At 37.7% G+C, this 24256-nt stretch overlaps 1 protein-coding gene across 3 annotated transcripts in view; it reads right to left on the reverse strand.

The window, feature by feature from the left end:
- Nucleotides 1-236: 236 nt before the first annotated feature.
- LOC144763925 (uncharacterized) overlaps nucleotides 237-24256 on the reverse strand; it is a 139984-nt gene continuing 115964 nt past the window's right edge. For all 3 annotated transcript variants that reach the window (XM_078649966.1, XM_078649965.1, XM_078649967.1), the window contains exon 6: nucleotides 237-997. In XM_078649966.1, the coding sequence (XP_078506092.1) occupies nucleotides 780-997 (218 nt within the window). In that variant the 3' untranslated portion in view covers nucleotides 237-779. The remainder of the gene's footprint in view (nucleotides 998-24256) is intronic.

Here is a 24256-nt window from a genome sequence, read left to right on the forward strand (position 1 = left end):
TAGTAGCTCCCCAAATTAAGATGCTTACAAAAACTTCCCTAATTCTCATGCCCTTCTCTAAAGAATAGTCATAATTCAGAAAAACCTCCTAAACACTGACCAGGAGAGCAAATCAACGTATTCTGCTCTTCTTTGAATAGTCCTTTCTTAGCTTCTTACTTCCTGTCAATCCTATAATGACAAGAATTCACATTCACTGTTTAAGATGTAAGACTGGATGAAGACATTTTCAGGGATAACATGCGAAAAATAATTTTATTACATTTATTTCACATAGACAACACATCAGCAACAAGGAGTTAAATTGTCAACACTTCTAAAGTGGGCGAATCGAAATTATTTGTCACAGAACAAAAGAAAAGTTACATCTTTATTACATGGACATGAGTTAAACAAGTGGGCGTTATTCATTTTATGGAAACTAAGCCATAGACCTTTTCTTAGAGCAGTGGTGGTACACAATTTGATCTAGTCCTATAGAGCTCACAGATAAGGCACATGGGAGTTAAGAGTTGTATGTTTTTTAAATATTTATAAAAAACTCTTTTTATAAATGCATTGCCAACTCTTTTGTGGCACCTACATTAACTACCAGCATATGTCCTGATAAGAAAGCAGGTGCATAACAGTCATATTGAAGCCAATGCAACACATTCATTGCTTTCACAGATCTAGGTCGTTGAATTAGCTCTCATCGAGATGTTCTAATCAGACAAATCATTTGGGTATATATAGAAAAGTTGGGTGGAAAAGAGTAAAGGAGAGATATCAGTAGTCAATCAACTTTTGGCTTTAGCTTCCTCCTGTATTTTACGGGCCACGGATATGACAGCATCGTTGTTCATCTGTGAAGTATAAAGGCCAGACTGCTCTGAAAAGCGACAGTCAACCGAGTGAATGACAGATTGACGGTGGACTTTACTTCTACTGTCGAGATAGACAGTCTTACTTTCATTAGGAATGTGGTTCATCACTACCAAAATGATCTTGGCCTGAGCTAGAAACAAAAATAAAAGAAACTTGTTAGTGCTTCAGTTGTACCTATTTTCTTTTTTTTCCAAAGGCACTCATCATGTTTATCATACTTGTCCCTACAAATCCACAATTACAAATGCAACAAGATAGACACACCTTCTATTAAAGATTGTAAGCTCTGAATCTGATATGCAAGTTGTCTGCCTGGGAAGATCTAGTCAAAATGTTAAAACAACTTCAGTTCCAACTGGGCACCTTCCAGAGTATTAAAGCTATACAGTTTCACAAATAATATTGTACATTTTATCGGTTAGGTTTGCTCCTACAATTGGAATATATTTATAGAAATGTCCCCTGGAAGCAGAGACAGTCCCTCCCAGCTGTCAATAAGTACTCACAATCGTAAACATTACTACTATTGTTATCATTACTGTTCTTATGAAGGGGATTTATTATGCAAAAATAAACTCGAAGAGCCATATTACATTTGTAAATTTGCAGTGGACTTGCTAATTTTATCTTTATCTCCATAAAGAAACTATTTTTCCCACTCGAGTAACACCTTGTCCTACACCCACCAACATTGGGGTTGACTTCTTCCCATTCCCAACTCGTAAAGAGATTCACTCCTGCTCTTAACATGTGTAACTCTCCAGCTGCATCCAGGGTATCACTACAAGTTAGAAAAAGTTGGACTGATTCACAAAGGTAAACTTACAGTTTTGTAAAAGTTCATGATTTTTTACAATTCACAGTGGAATTTTTACGAGTAGTATCTTTACGACTGTCTATCTTTTTATGTGCGGAGCCTCCGCCACCAGTGCCGAGACTCTGCAGTCGTAAAGATACAATGCATAACATTGCTTTGTGAATTGCAAACATTTTTAAACTTACACAGAAGTGTATGTTTACCTTTGTGAATCAGGCTGTTTGTGAATATCTACAAATGTTAAGGTCTGTGGGTGTTCATCACGTTTCCATGCAATCCCGTGCTGTAGCATCCATTCTCAACATTAAGGAATAACATGGTCGCAGGCTGATATATTTTATCTGAGCAAAATTGCATGAAAGGTGTAAATTCATCTTTTGTGAACACAGAATGAGGATTAACACGCCATTAATTAACCTAAATTGGACTTAGATATGCAAAAGCATTTGCCATGAATGCGCACTCTAAATTCATCCAGATAAAAATCAGTTACCAATTTAATATTTTAAAACACTCCCACGTTTATCCATTCTTTCCTTACTGATTCCTTCACTCCCTGTTATAATCTACCCCAAGTAACTCTGCTCAGAGGCTACCAATACCGAGGTTACTGATAACTTCATTAGGTTGGAGTTAACAAAAATTACAAATGATCCCCTGACAGTCACTTTAAAAAGTAGAACTCACCATGGGAAACGGTAATTTCAGTCCCAACTCCCCCAGTAAGTCCTCAAATTTGCTGAGTTATTGTGGATCTCGTAACCCCGAATAGACCGGTAAATATGAACACCAGCGACTATCTAAATGAGATTAATAGACAACTTGCGGATACCCAATGTTACAAGCGGGTTGCTCACAACCCCATTACCCCACTTGTCACGCACATTACCAGTAAACTTTTAGATTGGTGAGAGCATGGACTTACATCAGATGATGAATGTGCATATTTGACTGTTAACGATCCACGTTTTCCATGTATATATATCACCCCCAAGATCCACAAGGAGGGAGGCCCATTATAGCTGGTATTGATTCACCAACTGAAAGACTATCCCAATACGTTGATGGATTCCTACAACCATTTGTGGTGAACCTTCCAGTATGCATACAAGATAGCAGGGAGATACTTCAAAAATTTTAAGGGATGGCATGGTCAGGCGATTTGATGTTTGTCACAATGGACGTGACTGGTCTGTATACCTGTCAATTTTGCATGACGTACAGCTACTCACAATCTTTTCATTTTTTGTTGAAATGCTATCCCCGAAAAATGCTAACACGGGACAGCACATGATTTCTTGTTGCCCGCAATGTTAAATATGCCTCGGAACAATTGAAGGCTCTCCAGATACTGGTGACTCCTAAATGTACTAGAGCCCATTCTATTGAAGATTTCAAATCATGCGCAAACTGCGGCTTTCGTTTCACGCCCAACCTAGAAGCTAAGATTGATCATTTATCTCCCAACTCAAATCTACAAACTCCACAAAATAAGTCTTTCACTTTTGTCAGTATCAACTGTCGTTCGCTGCCTAAACATAAATCTGATATTTTCGATTAACTATTTAATGACCAACTCGATGCAGTTTTTCTTAGAGACCTGGCTCCATGAAAGCTCAGGCCCAGATATCGCAGCAACGCTACGTTTAAATTATGCCATAGTAAGGAAGGATCGCAACTTGAAAATAGGTGGAGGGAAAGCGATTATTTTTAAGAATGCATTCAAATGCGACTTTGAACACCTTTCCTTTCCAAATTGTGAAGCTGCCCTTTTTAAGCTGACTCTCTCCCCTAACTTCACTTTTTCAGGTTTACTTGTCTTCCGCCCCCCAGAGCCTCCCTCAGCCTGGACCTCGGCTTTTGCCGAATTCATTGCTCCATATGCTACAAAAACAGCCAATTTCACCCTTCTAGGAGACATAAATCTTCACCTAGAAAACACAGCCTGTAAAAATAGCTCTAATTTTATTTCTGATCTAGCCGCCATGAATCTTCACTTATTAAACTCAAGTCCGACACATGTTGCTGGGCATTTCTTGGATCCCATTTTCTCCGGCCTAACAGTTATTTCTTGCTCTTTGCTCCTTCCAACGAGTTGGTCTGTTCACGGTCTAATCACTATCTGATAAAATTTGGCCTTACACTTCCAGTACACAAATCTCCCACTAATAACACACCGGGGTCACTAAAAAGAAATTGGAAAAAACTAGATATGAATAGCCTTAATAATCTCTTAGATTCACAAAAACCCTCATTTGTGCAAAACGTTGATTAGTTCTTATCCTCAGTGCAAAATTAGCTCTCTGACGCCATAAATACTCAAAATTTAAAAAGCTAACTGTAAGATCTTAGAAAGAAAGTGGAGAAAGGATTACACTTCCTTGTCCAAACTTGTCTACAAAAATGCCTTGAATAAATATCACAAACTCTGCAAATTGGCATGAGCTAACTTTGCTACCGCTACTATCTCCAAAGCGACTAACTGCTCTAAAACTCTCTTTAATACTGTAAAAGAACTCGCTGGATCCAAAACTTTAATGCAGCCTCCTGCACAGACTCAGCTTAAATGTGAAGAGTTTGCCTCCTTTTTTATCCAAAAAGTTGACAAAATATATCAAGACATTGTGTTGGAACAGGCAGAACATCACATCACTACTCTTCTACCACAACCTTCTCTTGATATAGCTTATTCTCCTCCAAATCAGGCATAAATATTTGATGATTCAGATCACTCTCTTATGACTTGGCCTCTACTTACAACAGAAAGTGTCACTAAACTTTTAAACAACATCAAATCTGGATATCCAAATAATCCATTTACCCGTATCGGTATTAAAACAGTTGAACACTTCTTCACTATCTGTGATAACTCATCTCCTAAATGCCTCAATAAAGGAATTCCCTATCCCTTCAACATGGAAACATGCGATGATCCATCCCCTTCTCAAGAAGGCAAATGCGGACCCAGAGGTGTCCAGCAATTACCGTCCCATATCATCACTCCCTGTTCTGTCTAAAATTCTGGAAAGACACATTCTTTCCAGAAATGTCAAAGTTTTAATGAAAGCAGCGAGTAAAGTGTCGGCGTTCCGTAAAGCATGCAGTCGTCTGGCATGCTTTACGGAACGCCGACACTTTACTCGCGGCTTTCATTAAAACTTTGACATTTCAAAAAAATATATATACTGAAACTTGACTGACCTGGAGATTACGATAACCATTAAACATATGGAAAATATTTATACCTCGAGCTAGAAGACCATTGTGCAGCATCATAAAATAGAGAATTCGAAATAAAGCCCTGAAGAAGTCCGGTCACGGACGAAACGCGTTGGCTATTGATCTTAAAAGTTTTGTGAAAATAAAGAATTTTCTACTGAAGAAAACCTGACTTTGGAATTCTTGGGAGAATGACTGAAGAGATATTGGATCGTTGTGGATAACACTAATGACATTGTGATATTTATTATTTAAGTGTGCGGAGTCAATTTGAGCAAACTTGTCCTAGAAACGTCATCACCTTGAACTACGAATTACAGTCTCGCATTCCCTATACCATCCACCAAATAGAGGTTCTACGGTAAGAACTTATCAGCTTCCCTTTTCTAACAAGGACATTATTGAATTTTTAAGGGAAAACCTTCACTTGAGATTCAGGGTCTCTAACCCCTTCCGTGCTCATGACGAGCTCAGCTCGTCATGAGGTATACCTCTAGGGTGCTCATGACGAGCTGAGCTCGTCATGACCACACCCATTTAAATTGAGTCCCAGCACAGGGAAAAATCTGGCAAGAAGCCAAGGTGCTAACCTCCAGCCACAGGAATGCCGGCAATTCACTTCCATTGTCGGGGGAAATGTACCCTCACCCCTATCTTGTGCCATGCTGAAACTGGAGCATCCATTATGGATCCCACTTTGTGTTTGTAATAATTGCAATAGCCAAACTCTGAAGGTGACCAAAACCTTAAAGACCATCTGTATGTCTTTGAAATTAGTGCTTCAGGACAGGGGTATCAATTGGAATTTGCTTGAATGTGGGTGGGCAAAGTAGGATATATTTGAGTAGTCAGGGTCATGGAAGTAGATGGTGCAGATGCAGAGAATAAATAAATATTATGCATAACTATTCATGTCAGATACATTGACATCACACTTAACAACTATTAAGTGTTTTTTCTCTGGCTTTGATTCCCCACAATGTCACACTCTGGCCTAAAGAAGATGCCAAGTTACTTCAAAAAATCTAAGGCTAAAGAAGATGAGAAGACTACTAGCAAACTTGCTAAAAAATATTACTTTCCCACAATAAATGAAGGGAACAAAGAGGATTATGAAGAGCAACTAGTTGAGAGAGCCAGGAGCAGTGGTATCATCCCCTACAGAAGGAGAGACACACAAAAGTCCCCTTGGAGATGAGCAGCAACATAATGTGGAGCATGATATTGACACAGACACCAAGCACTAGCAAACAGTCTGACACATTATCACCTAAACCACATGCAGCCACAGTTTTAGGAAGTGTTCTCCCTAAAGGTTGGAACATGACCAAAACATGTATTTCCAACATAAGTATCAGTGCTTAATTGTTAAAGACCCTAACCTTGGCTCTTCTATTTGTCGCCAAGTCTTTGATCTTGGTGCTGAGTAATCCAGAGGAATTAAATTTGCCAAATAATGGGCTGAGTTTACTGTAAGGGCATATGACACGAATAAAGACCAATAACAGAAACAATGAGGAAAAATAATAGAACATGTAGAAACCAAGGCTCATCTTGCAGATTCAAATAACTTAGATAATGCAAAACAGATCCTTCTTGGCAAGAAACTGCTTGATCAGTACAAATGTCTAGCAACAGCCAGAATATTTGAGATAACTGTAAGAAGGCAGACCGAAACATATTGTTTTGAAACAGAGATACACTGCCACCAGTTTTATGGACTGGATATGTGGTGAATTTTACACTCCAATGTGGCTTGCTCAAATATACAACACAACGTATCCTCAGAAAGGAAGATGAAGATATTTACCAAAATAATTGATCTTTCCCCAAAAGTAAGTCTTTCACTGGGTGAAGCTGCTGCTTTAAATAGGAAATGTTATTAATTGTGTACATGCAAATGAAGCTACCTGGCATCTACTCCCAAGCTAATATTTTTGTTGACCTGATTGATTTGCCAGCTAAAAGCACAACATAAAAGTTTACTATCGGCACTAAAGATCCAATTAACGTAAGTGATGTCCTTCTCACCAAATGCCTGTTTTAGTTGCCTGTGAGGGAGCATCAGTGATGTTTGGCTGTCACAGTGGTGTCGCAAAAAGGTTGCCAGAAAAATGTAGCCCAAAATCAGAGTCTGGTGGCGCTTAGCACATTGTCTAGAACTTGTAGTCATGATGTTATGAAAGACGTTGGTGTTATAAATAATTTTTAAAACTTGCTTGATAAGCTATATTCTCTATTTACCACATCTGTTAAGAACCGTTTGCAGCTAAACGTATGTGCCACAGCTCTTGACATTCAGATTTGCAGAATATGGAGAGTATGATATACTTGTTGCATTGCATCAAGTTTCAGAACAGTGGCGGCCGTTTGGAATGCTTATCCTGCTGTCTTCATGCTCTTTACTAGTGCAGCTGATGATAACTTCAGCAATAGCTTAAGAGGTGAGTAGGCTGTTATCATCTATCCTGTTTGGTGCCAATCTTGGCATTATCTAAGATGCTCTTCAGGAGTTATCAGTTACCACTTGAGATAAAGAAACATGACCTTAAATCATTGATGCTCATTGGCATATCTGTCACGAAACAGCAGTTTTTGAAACAATGGTGGACGAGCAAGGAACCATTTAGCACAGTGTAAACAGGCCATGGAAAAAAATATATTCTACGGTGTGATGCTGCACAATGAAACAATCACTGACAAAATGATCGAACAGGGACAGTTTTTTCAGAGCTCTGCAGAAAATTAAAAAAATTATTTGTTTTCTACAGGAGGTACTATTTCTATTGACAAAAAGGCTGACAATTATATTCTGATTAATGAAGTGAAATTTCTATACAATCAGTACTGGCCTGATGAACTAACTGCTCTTGAAATGATTTTGAATCTCTGTATAAGTGATTCAACATTGGCAGTCGAAAAAACAGAAGTACTTACAGAGAGGATAAGGAATCTGGAGGGAAAGGAATTAAAAGGCAGTTCAAGGAGCTTTTTATAGCCTTACACACTTATGCAATCACTACAGCAGGATATGAGAGAGTCTTTTTTCAAATAAATCTTATATGCACATCTACAAAAGCATCATTGCTGACTGAAACAATATCATCTGCAATTAAATCCTGTTGGACAACCATTTAAGAGATTCAACCCCATCTCATATGTTCAGTCACAGCTGGCGGAAGGACGAAAAGTGGTTGATAACACAAAGTAAATCTAAAACTTGGAACACGCAAGCAATTAAGACACTGTTGTAATTTCCTTTTCTGTATGTGTGTGTGTGTGTATATATATATATTCACTGAAAAAACCATAGGTTATAGACCATATATAGTTAGGAATTAGCATTTACAAAACCTTAAAAATTCACTGACAAAAACCATAGGTTATACACCATATATAGTTAGGAATTAGCATTTAAAAAACCTTATTTTACTCACACAAAACCAATGAAATTCCATATATAGTTAGTTGTACTAACTATATATCACGCACCCGCAATCCACTGCTGATGATGTCACATATTACATCATTCATGACATGGTCAGTGACATCACTGATGACATCACTGATGACATCTCAAATGACATCACTGATGACATCACTGATGACATCTCAAATGACATTACTGATGACATCACTGATAAAATCATTCATGTGATAATACGATGAACCTCTTCAGACTCTAATATAACCTTAGATACACTCAGTGTAAACACAGACTCACAGATTGTCACTCATCCATGAAGTTACACACACACCTAGACAGTCATGCAAACAATCAATCACACCTCCGTTTCCTTAACTATACAGTTAAACACACCTTACTTATTCAAACATATACTAAAACATATTTACTCACTTATACAATCCTGGATACAAGTTCACAATGATCCATACAGCCACTCACACATTCACTGGCTCTTATGCACAGTTATTTATATATGTCAACTCTCACATGTACTGTATTTTACATATGTACTTAATTTGACATGTAGCACTGAGATATCTATTCACTCACCAATACAGTCATGCACACAGTCAACCGCCCATACAGCTGTTTCCAACATGCACTTTTGAATCCATACATCTATGCACAGAGTCATACACTTCCCAGCCACCCACACACACACTCAGTCTCCCATACAAATGCTTGTGCAACCAATCAATAACCTATATAGTTACTCATATAGCTACTGATCAACACATGCAGCAGTTTACAGAACAACAGACATAATGATGCACAAATTAAGACAGTTTAGTCACTAACCCATGCACTCAGTGAGACACATTTAATCACTCACTCATACATTCAGTCATGCACCTACTAAATCCTTCGTCCAGACACTTATACATCGACTCATTCATAAATATGTAAGACATATTTTAACTTTACAGAAAAATACAGTCACTGGATTTTGTCATCAGTGATGTCATCAGTGATGTCATTTGAGATGTCATCAGTGATGTCACTGACCATGTCATGAATGATGTAATATGTGACATCATCAGCAGTGGATTGCGGGTGCGTGATATATAGTTAGTACAACTAACTATATATGGAATTTCATTGGTTTTGTGTGAGTAAAATAAGGTTTTTTAAATGCTAATTCCTAACTATATATGGTGTATAACCTATGGTTTTTGTCAGTGAATTTTTAAGGTTTTGTAAATGCTAATTCCTAACTATATATGGTCTATAACCTATGGTTTTTTCAGTGAATTTCATTGGTTTTTTAATAGCTAATATCAAAACCTTTACAATGTATTATTCTTTAAAAAGAAAAATATTTTTTACATGTTTTTATACAATTTTTTTTTTATTTTTTTTTGTTTCGCTCCCAGTACGCGTACCGGTTAGCTTCCCGTTAGCTCAATCCGGAGGCGCGACCCGGTACGCGAACTGGTAAACGTTCCTTTTGCGCACCTCTCGCGTTACAAAACAACATCGTGACGCTTCGCGTCAGCATGACGTTTCGCGTTCTCGCGTAATACGTCATATTACGTGCTACGTTCGCGTACCCGGAAGCGCAGCGGTACGCGAACCGGAAGCGATCCGCGGCGCGGCGCCGACCGCGTAACGTAAACATAGCAGGTCATGTGACTCGGTAATAACACTTTTCATTGGTTCATTTCACTTTTGGTTTCCTAATGATGTAATACAAGGTCATGTGATCTAAAATGGACACTTTTCATTGGTTTAGAACTTTTGTTTTTCCCAAATGATGAAAACCCCTCCTTCTTTCATCACTCTGACTTTCATCTTGGTGAGAGAAAGACCCTTTATTGAGACTTTGAGATGGCTTCATTAGTAGCTTCAGCTGGTGCTAGCCCACCACCTCCACCAAATCCAAGAAAGAGAGGACCACCTGCAGAAGTAATTTTGCAAGAAGAGGAAGAACAGGAAGAGGAGGAAGAGGAGGAAGAGCATGAGTTTTTGCCAGAGGAGCCCAGGAGGTACAATCGAAAGGAGAATTACATCTGGCAATTCTACAGAATTCCTGAGGGGCAAAAGAAAGTGAATGCACGTTACGTGTTTTGCCGCATATGCGGTGATAGATTGTCAAGGGGCACTGATAAAAAATACAGTTATGGCAATCATACTATGCATCGGCATATGAGTAGGTGGCACCCAAATAATTATAGTGCTGCCCAGCTACGTGACGAACAACAAAATCCCCTCCCAATGGCAAGAAGATCGGTGGTTCCAGAGGTGTCGGGACCAGAGGCGAGGGAGATGATCGCAAACATCCAAATGTTGTTTGGGCACGTAAAGCAAGTGTGCGTGGAATGTGGCACTTTCATCTGCTACAGAGAAAGTAGCATCACTTTGATTTTGCGAGCAATTCAAAATCATATTAATGTTTGTACGAAACGCACCAAAAAATAAATTCTTTTTTTTTTTTTTGCTCCTGTTGAGCCCTTTATAATGGATCGTTTTTGTTTCCCCCCCCCCCCAAAAAAACCCCAAAAAATTTAAAAACGTTCAGAAAATACAAAAAAAGTAAAAAAATGTTCAAAAAATACTAAAAAAAATATAAAACAACAAAAACATAAAAAAAAAAGTTCTTTTCAGAACTAACTCCCCATTATAAAAAAATTGGTAGAATATTTGGAACTCTGCCAACCTCTATTTCTCTTAGTTCGCTCCCGGAGCGCTACCCGGTACGCGTACCGGAAGCTAACCAAAAAAAATATTTTTTTAAAAAAAGAACAGTAAGTATAAGGTAAGCAAACAGACAGTTATGTTAAAAGAAAGACAGCTCTAGGGAGTAAACTAAGGATACTGTTACCTACAATCCACTGCTGATGATGTCACATATTACATCATTCATGACATGGTCAGTAACATCAACAGCAGTGGATTGTAGGTAACAGTATCCTTAGTTTACTCCCTATAGCTGTCTTTCTTTTAACATAACTGTCTATTTCCTTCCCTTATAGTTACTGTTCTTTTTTAAAAAACATTTTTTTGATCAGTCATAAACAGTGACATTAATAGAAACAGAGAGAGTGAACAAGAGTGAAGAACTATGGTCCTCCTCAGCCACCCTCAGAAAACCAAGGGGGTCAAGATACATCTACCGTGCCCCCTTCTACCCATTCTGAACATTATTTGCCCTCCATCTTGTATCTTAATTCGACCGAAACACAAAATGGTGGACTCCCGGAACGCTTAAGGTACGCGAACCGGGGCGCTCAACGGTTCGCGTACCGGGTCGCTCCCTGGGAAAAAAAGGTGGGAAAGTAGTTCACAGAAAAGCCACTGGAGACAATTTCACCAAATATAGATTAGCTCATACTACATACCAATCCCTACCATTTTCACAAATTTGATTGGAATTCCATTTAGCCATTTAGCCTGTAGACCTCTCTAAATACCGTGAGGTAAATTACTTCACAAAACACATCTGAAATGTTGGAATTGACAACCAATTAAAATGTTACTTTCATTTTCTACTTTTTTTACCTCACATTTGATTGGTTATGTACCCGAATATATATAAAGGAAGAGAAGGAAACACAGCCATTTTGACTACTACTTCCTGGTGTACATTTCAATAGGATTTTCATTAATAACTTCAACTTCTTTTTAAAGGTAAGTTGTTATTTTTAAAACTGAAGTATATTGTGCACTTTAAGTTAATATGGCAAACTTTTTCTGTTAGTTATATACTATCCCTCTGTAGTACTTATAAATTTAGATACACTTTTTTATATTCCTACTTCCACTCTGATACTATACACTGCCCAAAGATAAATTCTCTGTTAAAAACTGCCTATCTAAAATTAATCCCAACAGTGCCCTACCTCTACTAATATATATTTTTTTTATGCAAATTTCAGGAAAAATGGAAAGTGAACAAAACATTTCATTTGAAATTGTCCTTCCAGAGTCCAACACAGAAATCATTGATCCAAATGAGATTGAATTTATGGATGAAACTTGGGACCAAGAACTACTGCAATGTGTACAAGCAGTAGATAACCTCCTTGCAAATGAGGACATTTTACAACCTCAGAGACTACAATCTATATTCCATGATTATTATGAAATTTCTGACAATGAAATGTTAGAAAGTTTAATAAATTATGAAACACAATAAAAAAAGCTTTAAAAAAAATAAAATAAATAATAATCAACAAAACCAACAATCAATTAACATACAGCATTTGAAAAGTCTATCATTCATTTTTCATTGTGATACGCTCCCCAGAACGCTTCCCGGTTCGCGTACCGGGCGCTAACCACGAAAAAAAACAAAAAAAAATTTTTTTTTTTTGCTTAGCGGGGCCCCTTTAAAGCCTCCACATCAAACCTAGGGGGTCAGGGAGGATCTACTATGCCCCCTTATGGTCATTTCCCCCTTTGTTTTGTCCTCCTCTTGTCACTCGATCCTACCGAGAGACAAGATGGCGGCCGCTCCGGACTGTTTAGAATGTTGACAGACACCGGAGAGCCAATCAACTTCGCTACGCGAAGTTCCGTTACGCGTCAAGTACGCGTACCGGGGCGCTGCCTGGTCCGCGCTTACAGATATATATCTTTTTTTGAACGTTATTTTCTCAAAATCCACTGCAGCACATATATTGAGACCTACAAAAGGCACATCGGGCTACCAGTCCCTAAAATTTTGCCAAGTTTCGTGCAAATCCATTCAGCCGTTCGGGCTAAAAGTGAGGCTAACCGCCCTATGGAAAACTCAATGTTAAAAACACGTTTTGGGACCCCCCTTTTTTCTCGGCCCCCCCTGGACCAACTCCCCCCAAATTTCCAGTGGCTGCTCAGAAACAAAATGTTCCATTTTGCTGAAAATTTCAGCCAATTCCGTCCACAAACGCCAAAGTTATTAGACATAGAATTTTCAAAAAACCCATAGAGAAAAAATCCTAACTATATATACCTACTGGCGACCGCCAGTAGGTAATACCAAGTACATATAATATATATATATATATATATATATATATATATATATATATATTATATGTACTTGGTATCTTCCTCAGCGGCCCCTATCCTTTGTATCATAGTCACTTATCCCATAGAAATCTGAGAACCCCTGGAAGTACATGTTAGAATGTTGATGATGAGTCAGCTGAGACACTTGGAAGACTGTTTGTTTTTGTTGGGAACACCATTGATGTACAATAAATCTTCTTACCTTCTACGATTCTTGTATTTCTTTGAAGAGACACCATTTCAATTTGGCAACGAGTTCCAGGCTGTGCAGGGTACAGCTTGTGTCCTCCCCCCCTCACCCCCCCTACCCCCCCTGTAGTCTACGATTTCCAGCTTTCACGGTCAGTTATTTTGAATTTTAGATGAGTACTTCTACAGCGGGTGTTGCTCCCTGTTTTAATGGTGCTGACCTCTTGTGCTGTGGAGTTCGAGCCCACTAGATTTATTGGTGATTCAGGAGCTGGAATGTTGCATGCGATTCTCTTTTCTTCAACCTATCGAGTTACCAGTGCTCCACCTTCTGGATTTTCAAGACAGTGCAGGTCATTTCTTTTTGCGTTGATATCCTTAGGTAAAGAGTGCCTCATTTACTGTTTCCTTCAAGGAGCTGCCTGCCAGTTGTCCGTCTCTGCGTCCTTTGGCTAATTTCTGTTTGTTTACATTCTCACTCTTTTAAAATAATTATCCCTGCGGAGTGCCTCTCTTCGCTGACTAGCACAGCTTCACCTCAGAGCCTCCGGTTCCTGCTGGTTGGAATCATTAAGATCTATTAAAATATTTCTCCCTGTTAAGCGTCTCTTTTCACTGACGGGCACAGCTTTCCTACAGAGTGTCAAAACCTGCTGTGAGGAACCATTACGCTCTAGTACTTTTTATCATGGTTAGTGCTTCTCTTCGCTGATGGGCACAGCTTTATCTACAGAATTCCCGGTTCCTGATGTGTTGTTTTTGTGTGGTCCTTGCTGCTTGGAATTATTACTCTCAATTACTTTATTTCTGTTTAGTGCCTCTTTTCGCTGATGGGCACAGCCTCATCTACAGAGCGTCAAGTTCCTACAGCAAGGAACCATATTTTGCTTTTACTTAACTTAATATCACACGTTTGAGTTTAGTACCACAACTTTTGCTCTCCTTCATATTTGGGCACAGTTTATTTTGGTTACATAAGAAAATCCTCCGCTGTCGTAAAGACTCATTTTTGTTCTTAATTTTGCCAAGTTGTTTCACTACCTAGTTGTTTCCACAATGACTATAATGAACATGAGTCAACCTCCTCCATTTTCTAATGAAGAAGGAGAACCAGAAATTCCATGGGATTGATGGGTAGAGATTTTGCATTCCTATTTGATTGCCATTGGGTGAGAGGGGGTGATTTTGCTCAATTAGGAAACAACATATTTTATTTCATAATTTGGATGTTCAGGGAAGAAGTCTATGAGGATTTATCTGATAATGTTGAAGGGGGGAATGTGGGGGTGAAGATGCATTTACTACAACACTAAGGAAATCGGCTGCTCATTTCAAGGAAAGAATGAATGTCGTACTTGAAAGGCATACATTTTTCAATATATAGTTCGAGCAAAGAATGAAAAAGTTACCTCGTCTATAGCGACGCTTAAGAGGCTTGTCGGCCACATGTGAATTTGGAGTATTAACAGATTCCCTTATTAGAGATCAGTTAGTGTTATAGGAAAATATAAACAAGTTTTAGAAGTACAGGAGGGTAATTAATTTGGGAAGTCAAAGTTTAAGAATGACAATGTAAAATGATATAGATGTGGAAATCGGAATCATATTGCTAATAATTTAAAATGCCCAGCTAGAAATGTAGCCTGTGGAAAGTGCAAAAAGGACATTTAGCTAAAATGCGCAAAGCAAGTACTACAAGTAGAGGAGTACATATTGTCCATACTGAAGACTTCATGGTCATGAGGACGATGACAAAGTCATATATCCCTCTTGTGAGATAGTTAGATGAGAAATCGATTACTGCGTATGCTGACTCGTGTTCATCCTATACATTGATTGACCAAAGTATATTTAATTACATTTTTGGAGAAGAGGAATATGTACTAGAAAAACCGGACATACATCCAGGTGGGTATAACAAAGATCCCTTTCCTTTGAAGTGAATGATAAAAATGAAAATAGACACACAATTGGTAATACATTACGGAAAAAGGATGCAACTTATTAGGTTGGAAACATCAAAGAGATCTGGGGATCAAGTTAGATCCCAACAATGTAGAGCAGGTTCTTCTATTAGATCAGACTCTAGTGGGTGAGGGCATATGTGAGGAAACTCCTGATGTGTTTGTAGAGGAAATTCGCATGCTTAAAAATTACCTACATAAAATCAAACTTAAGTCTGATGCAGTTCCCATAGTACACAAAATATGTTCCATACCTTTATTTATGCAGGAGCCATTAAAGAAAGAATGTAAGCAGTTACAGGAACAAGGTATAATTGAACTGGTAGAAAGATCTGAATGGCTGGCGCCTATTGTTATTACATCAAAGAAGGAAGGAAATAATATTAGCATGTGTGTGGACTTGAGAAGTCTCTATGCCAGCATATGGATTGACAGGCATCCTCTTCCCAAAATAAATGAGATGCTGAGTGTAAGACAGGACGCTAAATACTTTTCTGTTCTAGATCTTTCTTCAGCATATCATCAGGTTGCCCTTCACCTTGATTCTCTGAACCTTACTGCTTTCGTCACTCCTTTCGGAAATTACAAAATATTGAGACTGCTGTTCTGCCGTGCTTCTCCTGCAGCAGCATTCCAGAGAATAATGCAGCATGTTCTGGAAGGAGTGGATAGAACAGTATGTTTTCAAGATGACTTCCTCATATATGTTGCACGTGAGGAGGAACACAATCATAATATGAGGAAAGTGTTGAACAAACTAAGATGTTCTGGAGTAAAATTAGAGTAGCGTCAGCAGAGTTTTTAGGCCATACCCATTCCAATGAGGGAATCAAGCCAGAAATGGACTTAATTGAATCAATTTCCAAACCCCCCCATTCCCACTAATAAGCATGAAGTTAAATCTTTGTGGGGGTTGGCTGAATACATGGTCAAGTTTAAAAATAATTTTTCAATCTTGGTTAAACCCATGAGAGATTTGTTTAAAAAAAACACTTAATTTGTTTGGATGCCCAACCATACGGACAATTTTAATGAAGTTAAGAAAGCCATCTTTTCAGCGCCTTCCATTGGCAGTTTTGACAGTAAAAGGGACAATATACTTACCACAGATGCAAGCAATAGAGGGTTGGGAGCGACTCTTTCTCAAGTGGTAGAGGGAAAAGAAAGAATTGTTACATTTGCGTAAATGGACCCGCAAGTAAGCAGAAATGAATTATTCTACTATAAAAAAGAAGCATTGCTGTGTTTCGGGGCCATCACTCATTTTAAGTACTTTCTCTGGGGTTTACCTTTTGAAGTCAGAACTGATCATAATCCCCTCATTTTTGTTTTTGCAAAGAAAAATATTGCAAAAACTACACCAAGGATTAGTAAGTGATTGATTTACTTACAAAGTTTTAACTTTAAAATGGTATACGTGCCAGGAGAGAAAAATACTGTGGCTGATTGTCTCATCTTCCTATTCCAAAGCTAAGTGAGAATCATGCGCAAGAACTGGCGGTTTTACACATTGCCATTCCTGCCATTTTGCAATCTGACTGGGAGAAAAAGTCTGATGATATCCCTCTAAAATCGGTCAAGGAGAAGATTGTGAGGGGTGGACCAAATAAGTGTAGTGTTTTATCTAAGGAACTACAACCTTTTTGGAATGTTAGGGAAGAATTGTCAATTGAAGGGAACAATGTTCTTAAATCAGACAAATTTGTTCCTCCTGAGAAATAGAGAGAACACATTTGTGTTGTCACATATGAAGGTCATCTAGGTAGGAACCTCACCAAGAGCAATCTTAAGTCGTGTTACAGGTTTCCGTACATGGACGCCATGATAGAAAATCTGGTTAAAAATTGTAGTGCCTGCTAAATGTACCAGAAGAGCCCCTTTACAACCTGTTGAAGTTCCCATTAAACCATGGGAGAAATTGGGTTTAGACATACGTGGACCCTTTACAAGTGAATGGATTACAAGAGAAATTCATACTTGTTTTAGTTGATTACTGTTCTAAATGGATTACTATCAAGTTTGCAAAGCACACTGATACTAAAAATCTTATTTGTTTCCTGGCTGAAGTATTCACTAGCGAAGGGATTCCACATACTCTCATTACAGATAATGGGGTACAACTTGTTTCAGAAGAAATTAAAGAATTTCTCCAGAGTTTAGCCATTAAACATATGACCACCCCTTTATACTGTCCTCGTGCTAATGGGCTGGTGGAACAGAGTAACAGGATGATTAAGGAAGCTTTACAGTTAGCTATGATTTCTACCAAGCCCCTTGTTCAATATATTAAGAATATGTTATGGTCCTATCACATCACCCACAATGCAGTTACTGGGTGCTCTCCATTTTATGTGTTGAGAGTTTGTAAACCTGGCTCAAAACTTACTCCTAACTGGCTTTTTAAAACAATTCCTTCCAGGTGGAAAAACATGTGATTAAAGAAACAATTGTCAAACATAAAAGTAAATATAAAAAAGAATATGATAACAGATTGGGCGTTGAAGAACAAAGATGGAAAGTAGAACAATGGGTCAGTGTAAAGAAACCTAGTACTAGTTAAAACAAGATCAATAAATACTATGATCCTGAGAAGATCAAAACAATTCAGAAAAATGTTGAAGTATTAGAAAATGGACAGTTATTGAGCATGGATAGACTTGTTGCACACAATAGTCTGGATGAACATGTTGCTAGATTAGAATAGCGAGATAACCAAGCTGCGTTGGAGAATTTAAGGCAAAGTAAGAGAATGGTGAATGTGTCCAAATTGAACCAGGATTATGAAATTAAATGATTATATCCTCTGCATATTTTGTGTGTGTATTGCCGTATGCTTACCTGATATTTCACTACAATCTTCTTACTCCTTGTATGATAAGGAGATGTGTTGTAATTTCCATTTCTGTGTCTAAACCAGTAACCGAGATCCATTCAGATCAGGAATCTGTTGTTTATGTCTATGATTACCTTACGAAGGGGTGGCACATGTCACTTTAAGAAAAAACTCAAAAAAATGGTATATAAGCAAACCACCTATTGGCATGCACGTCATGTGATCAAGACCCTCCGGGGTCGAAACGCATCATGGCTGCTGTTGTTGGAACAAACAAAATAAAATTGTGAATCTGCACTATACTGTGGTCCATGCTCCAGTTCCTGAAGTGGCAGCCAAGGGAAGGGCAGAGTGCTTTTGATGAATATAACCGGTTCCGACTCCTCTGGCTAAACACGGACCCCCTCTTGATTTTGGGCTTAGCTGCCACCAAAGTAGCCACAGCTTGGTAGCAAGCGAAGCAACTGAATCCGGGAAGATTAACGACGGCAAAGCCCCCCAGCGCTAAGGACTACGGCAGAGACACCCCGCAGCCACTACAAGGTAGGCGAACACGGGTCAAGGGGGTTGAACTGTGACATTCCATTGGAGAATGCCATAATGTAATCACATATACCCCAGAGAACAGAGTGAGCTATACTCCAGTGAGCAGAGTGAGTTATCTATATACAAATATAAAAAATTAGAAAAAGCTTTAAAAAATTAAGAAATATTGTTGATCTATTGAAAATTGGCTGTGATTTAGTATTACCAAGTGTGGGATGATTGGTTCCTCCTGACCATAACTAGTCGTAATGAGTCTGTCTTTCCTTTCCATTTTATAATGGAAATAATGAGATGTACGCTGCCAACCGTGCAGGAAGTATAACAACGTTGCCCACCACGTTGACATGCGATTCATTTGAAATCTAATCGCCAAATATACCAGAGAAGAGATATATATCTACAAACATGGAAAATCCGTTTCCCCATGGTGATAGATGTTACGGTGACCCATGAAACTCAACTACTTAGAATAAGTCTTTCTTCCCTTTCCGCTTTAAATGGAAGCAATGAGATGTACGTTGCCAACCACGTAAGAAAGATGTTAACGTTGCCAACCACGCTGACACGTGATTCATTTGAAACCTAACCGCCAAACATACCATAGAATATAAATACGCCCACAAACATGAAAAATCTGTTTCCCGATTGGCATAGGCGTTGCGGTGATCCATGAAACTCTGCATATCCATCAGGTATTTACCGGTCCGGTTACTAAATAACTGATTAGACAAATTAAGGTTAAGTCGGAATTTGAGCAATAGCTGACTGAGTCTTTTTACCTATTTATCGACAGAATTGCCAGACTGTGCATCATACATTACATTTTTGAGTTTGGAACTTAAACCACCGCCGGTTATCATTCACTTGCGGCAGCTAAAGACAAAAACCCAGGCAATTCATACAATGCCTAAATAAAGCGAATCCAAACTTTTTAGTGTGAATCATTCAAATATACTTTTAAGTCAATGTTAATCTGTCGTGCCTTTCTGTTCTGTTTTCTATGTTTCAGTTCATTGTTAACTGAGGTAAAAAAAGATCCAAATGCCGCACTGACCTATATATTCTGAACACGCGATACATCAAACTACGCGTGTCAAAAATTAAAACGACGAAAAGGTATAATAAGGAGTTAAGATTAATATGGGATGAGATGTTAAACTCAGGAAGGGAAGAGAATGAAAATAAAAATGTTACTCTATCTTCACATTTAGAGTGATACATTTTGAATGTATCGAAATTGAGATATTCAAACGCCAGTCAATATTTAACTTTAAGGAGATAAGAAACCGCATTCAAAATAAGAATAGGTAACTGTTTAATTCTCTGATTTAAAAGTCATTCAATGATATCGAGAACACAATATAATGACTGATATAATTTTATTTATAAATAGGACTTTTTATCAGAAAGCAAGTCTACATTCTCGCAATCATTCCAGGATTATTAGCACTTATCGTGTGCCGTGATTACTTGAAGATCCTGTTCAAACCTCTTTTAAGGTTTGTTTTATTTTTTTATTTTTGCATTCACGTTATGAACAGATGAATTCTTCTAGTCATAGTAATGTTATCACATTAGAAATATTGCTTACAAACTGTCAAAAAGATCAGATAAGAGGAACAGTTTATAATTCAATCAATGTTATGGGAAAGTTTTAATAGTTTGATCTGGAGAATCCGTTGATCTAGAAGCACCATGTAAAAGAGTAAAAAAATCTCCTTTTTTTTATTAAAATATAGAGAAAGTTGTGATGTATATTAAATGTGTATGAAGGTATAATTGGAATGTTAAGTAGAAGCTGTATAGTTTTTGCAAATTGTTTTTATGATATTATGTATTTTGTACAGAATGTTAATATTTGTGCTTTATGTAATTTGTGTTTAACAGACATTTTCGTGGCTTTTCCTGAAGAAGGCGTGCCAAAACGCCAAAACGCGCGTTGAAAGAATATTATAACTTAATTGTTGCCACTTTTTAAATTCTAAATCCTGTTTAGAAATATATGTATATTTCTTTGTAAATGTAATATGTATTGATGAACGTATTTTCATGTATCCTTTTTGAGAATTTTAAATGCAAGAATTAAAAATTGAAAATTTTTCCCTTCTTTCTCTTGCTATGAAAATTATTTTTATTATTATTGTCTTTTTTATTTTGTTTGGTAGATTGTAGATACTTTCTCGAAAATTAGGTATGGTGCAACTTATTAATGTCTAAATTGTAGATTTCCTAGGAATGATAATACGCAATTGATATATCCCTGTACTAGGAATCATTGTATACGTGGTTCAGGGGGTCCTTGTTATTCACACATTATTATCCCACAGCTTGTCTGTGTAGGGCTGTGCTCATACATCCTGTAATTGTTTATCAGTTGTTCTAAATCATTCCCAGTCAGACTTACTTAACTTCCCCCTTTGTAAAAGCATGATTTATTTTTCTGGTGTCCGCCCAATTTATTATCCTCATTACGGCTCAGATGAAAACTTTTGGTTTTTCAGAAGAGGACTTTGCTCTATTAGTGGGAACAAGTAACACATTTGGGAACAGTTCCAAGAATAATATCAATAGTAATGAAGATATAAATAAACTAATAGACAAAGAAAAAACTGAAAAGAATGGAGGCTCATGGCGAGTTTATGTTAGCGTATTTAAGAGCAGGTATCATACCCAATGGTTTACGTGTAAGAAACATTCCTGGGTTGTTTGTACATTACAAGCAATTCCTGGAAAAATGGAGTATGATCGCAAGTCGCTGTTCACGAGACCTTATGATCTTAATAATAGAAACCGCCAAAGAATTTACTGCCACACTCAAAACAGAAGTAGATGATTTAGAAACAAAAATAAAAAATTCTACTGCTGTATAAGACGCAATCAAAAAACTTGAGGAATCTAATAAGGAGTTAGAATCATTTTCTAGTTATCTGAATAAACGAAAAAGTGACAAAATAGCAAAAGACACTAGATTTTATTCATTAGAAAATACATATCCATATTTAGGAGAACATTTTTATAAACAAAATCATTACATGGAAGAAAATAGGAATAAACAACAAAGAGTTAATAACTTTTCCGAAACTTCTGATTCGGAAAATGAAAATCCAGCTTACTACGAATCAGATGGAAACTATAACACATTTCAATCTAAATCTAATATGCACCCTTCTTTTTTGGCCATGCGCGGAATGCGCAGGGGACGACATAGGGTGAGGTTTGGAATGCGCAGGGGACGACATAGGGTGAGGTTTCAGCCACAGGGTCGTGGGAATTATCAGTACCAAGACCAGCCTCAACATCATCAACAGCAACAACATCTAAATTCGGATCCCCAATTTCTATTGGAGACCCGCAAGAACAAGTACTGGAAACGGGGAATGTTATCCCCATATTTAATTTATCCTCCCACATTCTTGACTCTAACAATATCTCTCGTCTATCGAAAGGGTTATCATTTGTACCTCATGCCTACCTGAACAAATTCGAATTATACCAACACATCATTGCATTTTTCAGGAAGGTAAGACTAAAAAAGTTTTTCCTTAATGTTAATGATGATGTTTCTTCCAATACCGCCCAAAAAATCTCTCTACCTTCGACTTCTACTCCATCTTTAGATTAGCTAGGACCGGAGGTAGCGGCCTTCAAATTAGTGGTATTACAGCGTATGGAACAAGCTTTAGCTTTTATACCTAAACCTTTATACAATCTTACTAAAGAAGAATTTACAGTTCTCAACTCCCTTTCAATTGATAATACTGTAACGATAAAAAGTTGTGATAAGGGAGGAGGAATAGCCGTCATTAACACAACAGACAATGAACAAAAAATGAACATCATGTTGAATAATAAGGACTTTTATGAAATAATAATTAGACTTAATCCCCTGACAAGGATCTCTAAAACAATTCAGGCACTGACTCATAAGGCATATATAGATGGAGATATTACCTCGAAAGAATATGACTTCCTGAATTTTAACAAGGGCAAAACTGCGTGTATCTACGGCTTACCCAAAGTACACAAAGATGTGACTGATCCCCCGTACAGGCCTATTGTGTCTACCATAGGGACTGTTACTGAACCTTTGTCAAAATTTGTGGACCATTATTTATGTCCACATATCCCTAAAATAAAATCTTATATAAAAGATACAAGAGACATGATTAATAAAGTTGAGGAACTATCATTCAATCCACAAAGAGACATTATGGTAACATTAGACGTTGAGTCTCTTTATAGTAATATTCCCCAAGTAGAAGCCATGCAAGCTACTGAATGGTTTATTACTGAATTCCAAATTCCATGTCCTAAAGATTTCATTCTAGCATGTTTGAAGATAGTTTTATCTGAGAATATCTTTGAATTTAATGATGTTTTGTACCGCCAAATCAAAGGCGTAAGTATGGGGGCATCAGGTGCACCATCGGTGGCAAATATATATATATGGCTGCTTTTGAACATAAATTTATACATAATGAAATCGCACCCTTTTTTGAATCAGTTTCCTATTGGTCCAGATATATAGATGACATTTTCTTTATCTGGACCAATGGGAATGAATCCTTAACAGAATTTTTAGAATGGTTGAATGCGACAGACGAAAATCTTAAGTTTATGGCTCACAAAAGTGCAAGTAATGTGTAAATTTTTTAGATATTATCATAAAAGATAATAACTGTAAATTAGAGGTGGATTCATTTGTAAAATCTACAGCTAGGAATACATTGCTGCATTTTAGCAGCTTTCACCCCCGAAATCAGAAAGAAAGCATACCATTTTCACAGTTTCTGAGAGTACGCAGGAACTGTTCAAACTTAAAAGCCTTTGATGTGCAAGCCTCAATTATGAGAAAAAAATTCTTAGAGAGAGGATATCCGCACCGGCTGGTGCGGGACTCCTACAAACGTGCACGTTTTTTTGACAGAGACCATCTTCTGCAGAGTAACACACAAAGAGCTTCTAACTCTGTAGAAAAGCAATTAGTATGCGTTACACAACACTCCACTGTAGATTCAAAAGTGAAACAGATAATAAATGCCAACTGGCACATCCTAAATAGCAATCCCAGCCAAGGCCCAAAGTTAACTGAGCCTGTATTTGCCCATCGACGAAACAAGAATATAAAAGACTGGATCGTTCACTCACGGTTTAACACTGGATTGAATAAGGTAAGATGTCTCCAAAAATCTATAAATACCAATAAACCGATTAGAGGTACAGTAAAATGCTCATCATGCAGATCGTGTGACTCAATAATTGAAGGTGAGATATGGGTCCACAATGGATTCAATATTAAAGCTACTAATTTGTGGAATTGCAAGACCCAGAACACGATCTACTTTATCTTGTGCCCTTGT

This window comes from Lissotriton helveticus, chromosome 6, assembly GCF_964261635.1.
Source record: "Lissotriton helveticus chromosome 6, aLisHel1.1, whole genome shotgun sequence".
Classification (NCBI taxonomy): Eukaryota; Metazoa; Chordata; class Amphibia; order Caudata; family Salamandridae; genus Lissotriton; species Lissotriton helveticus.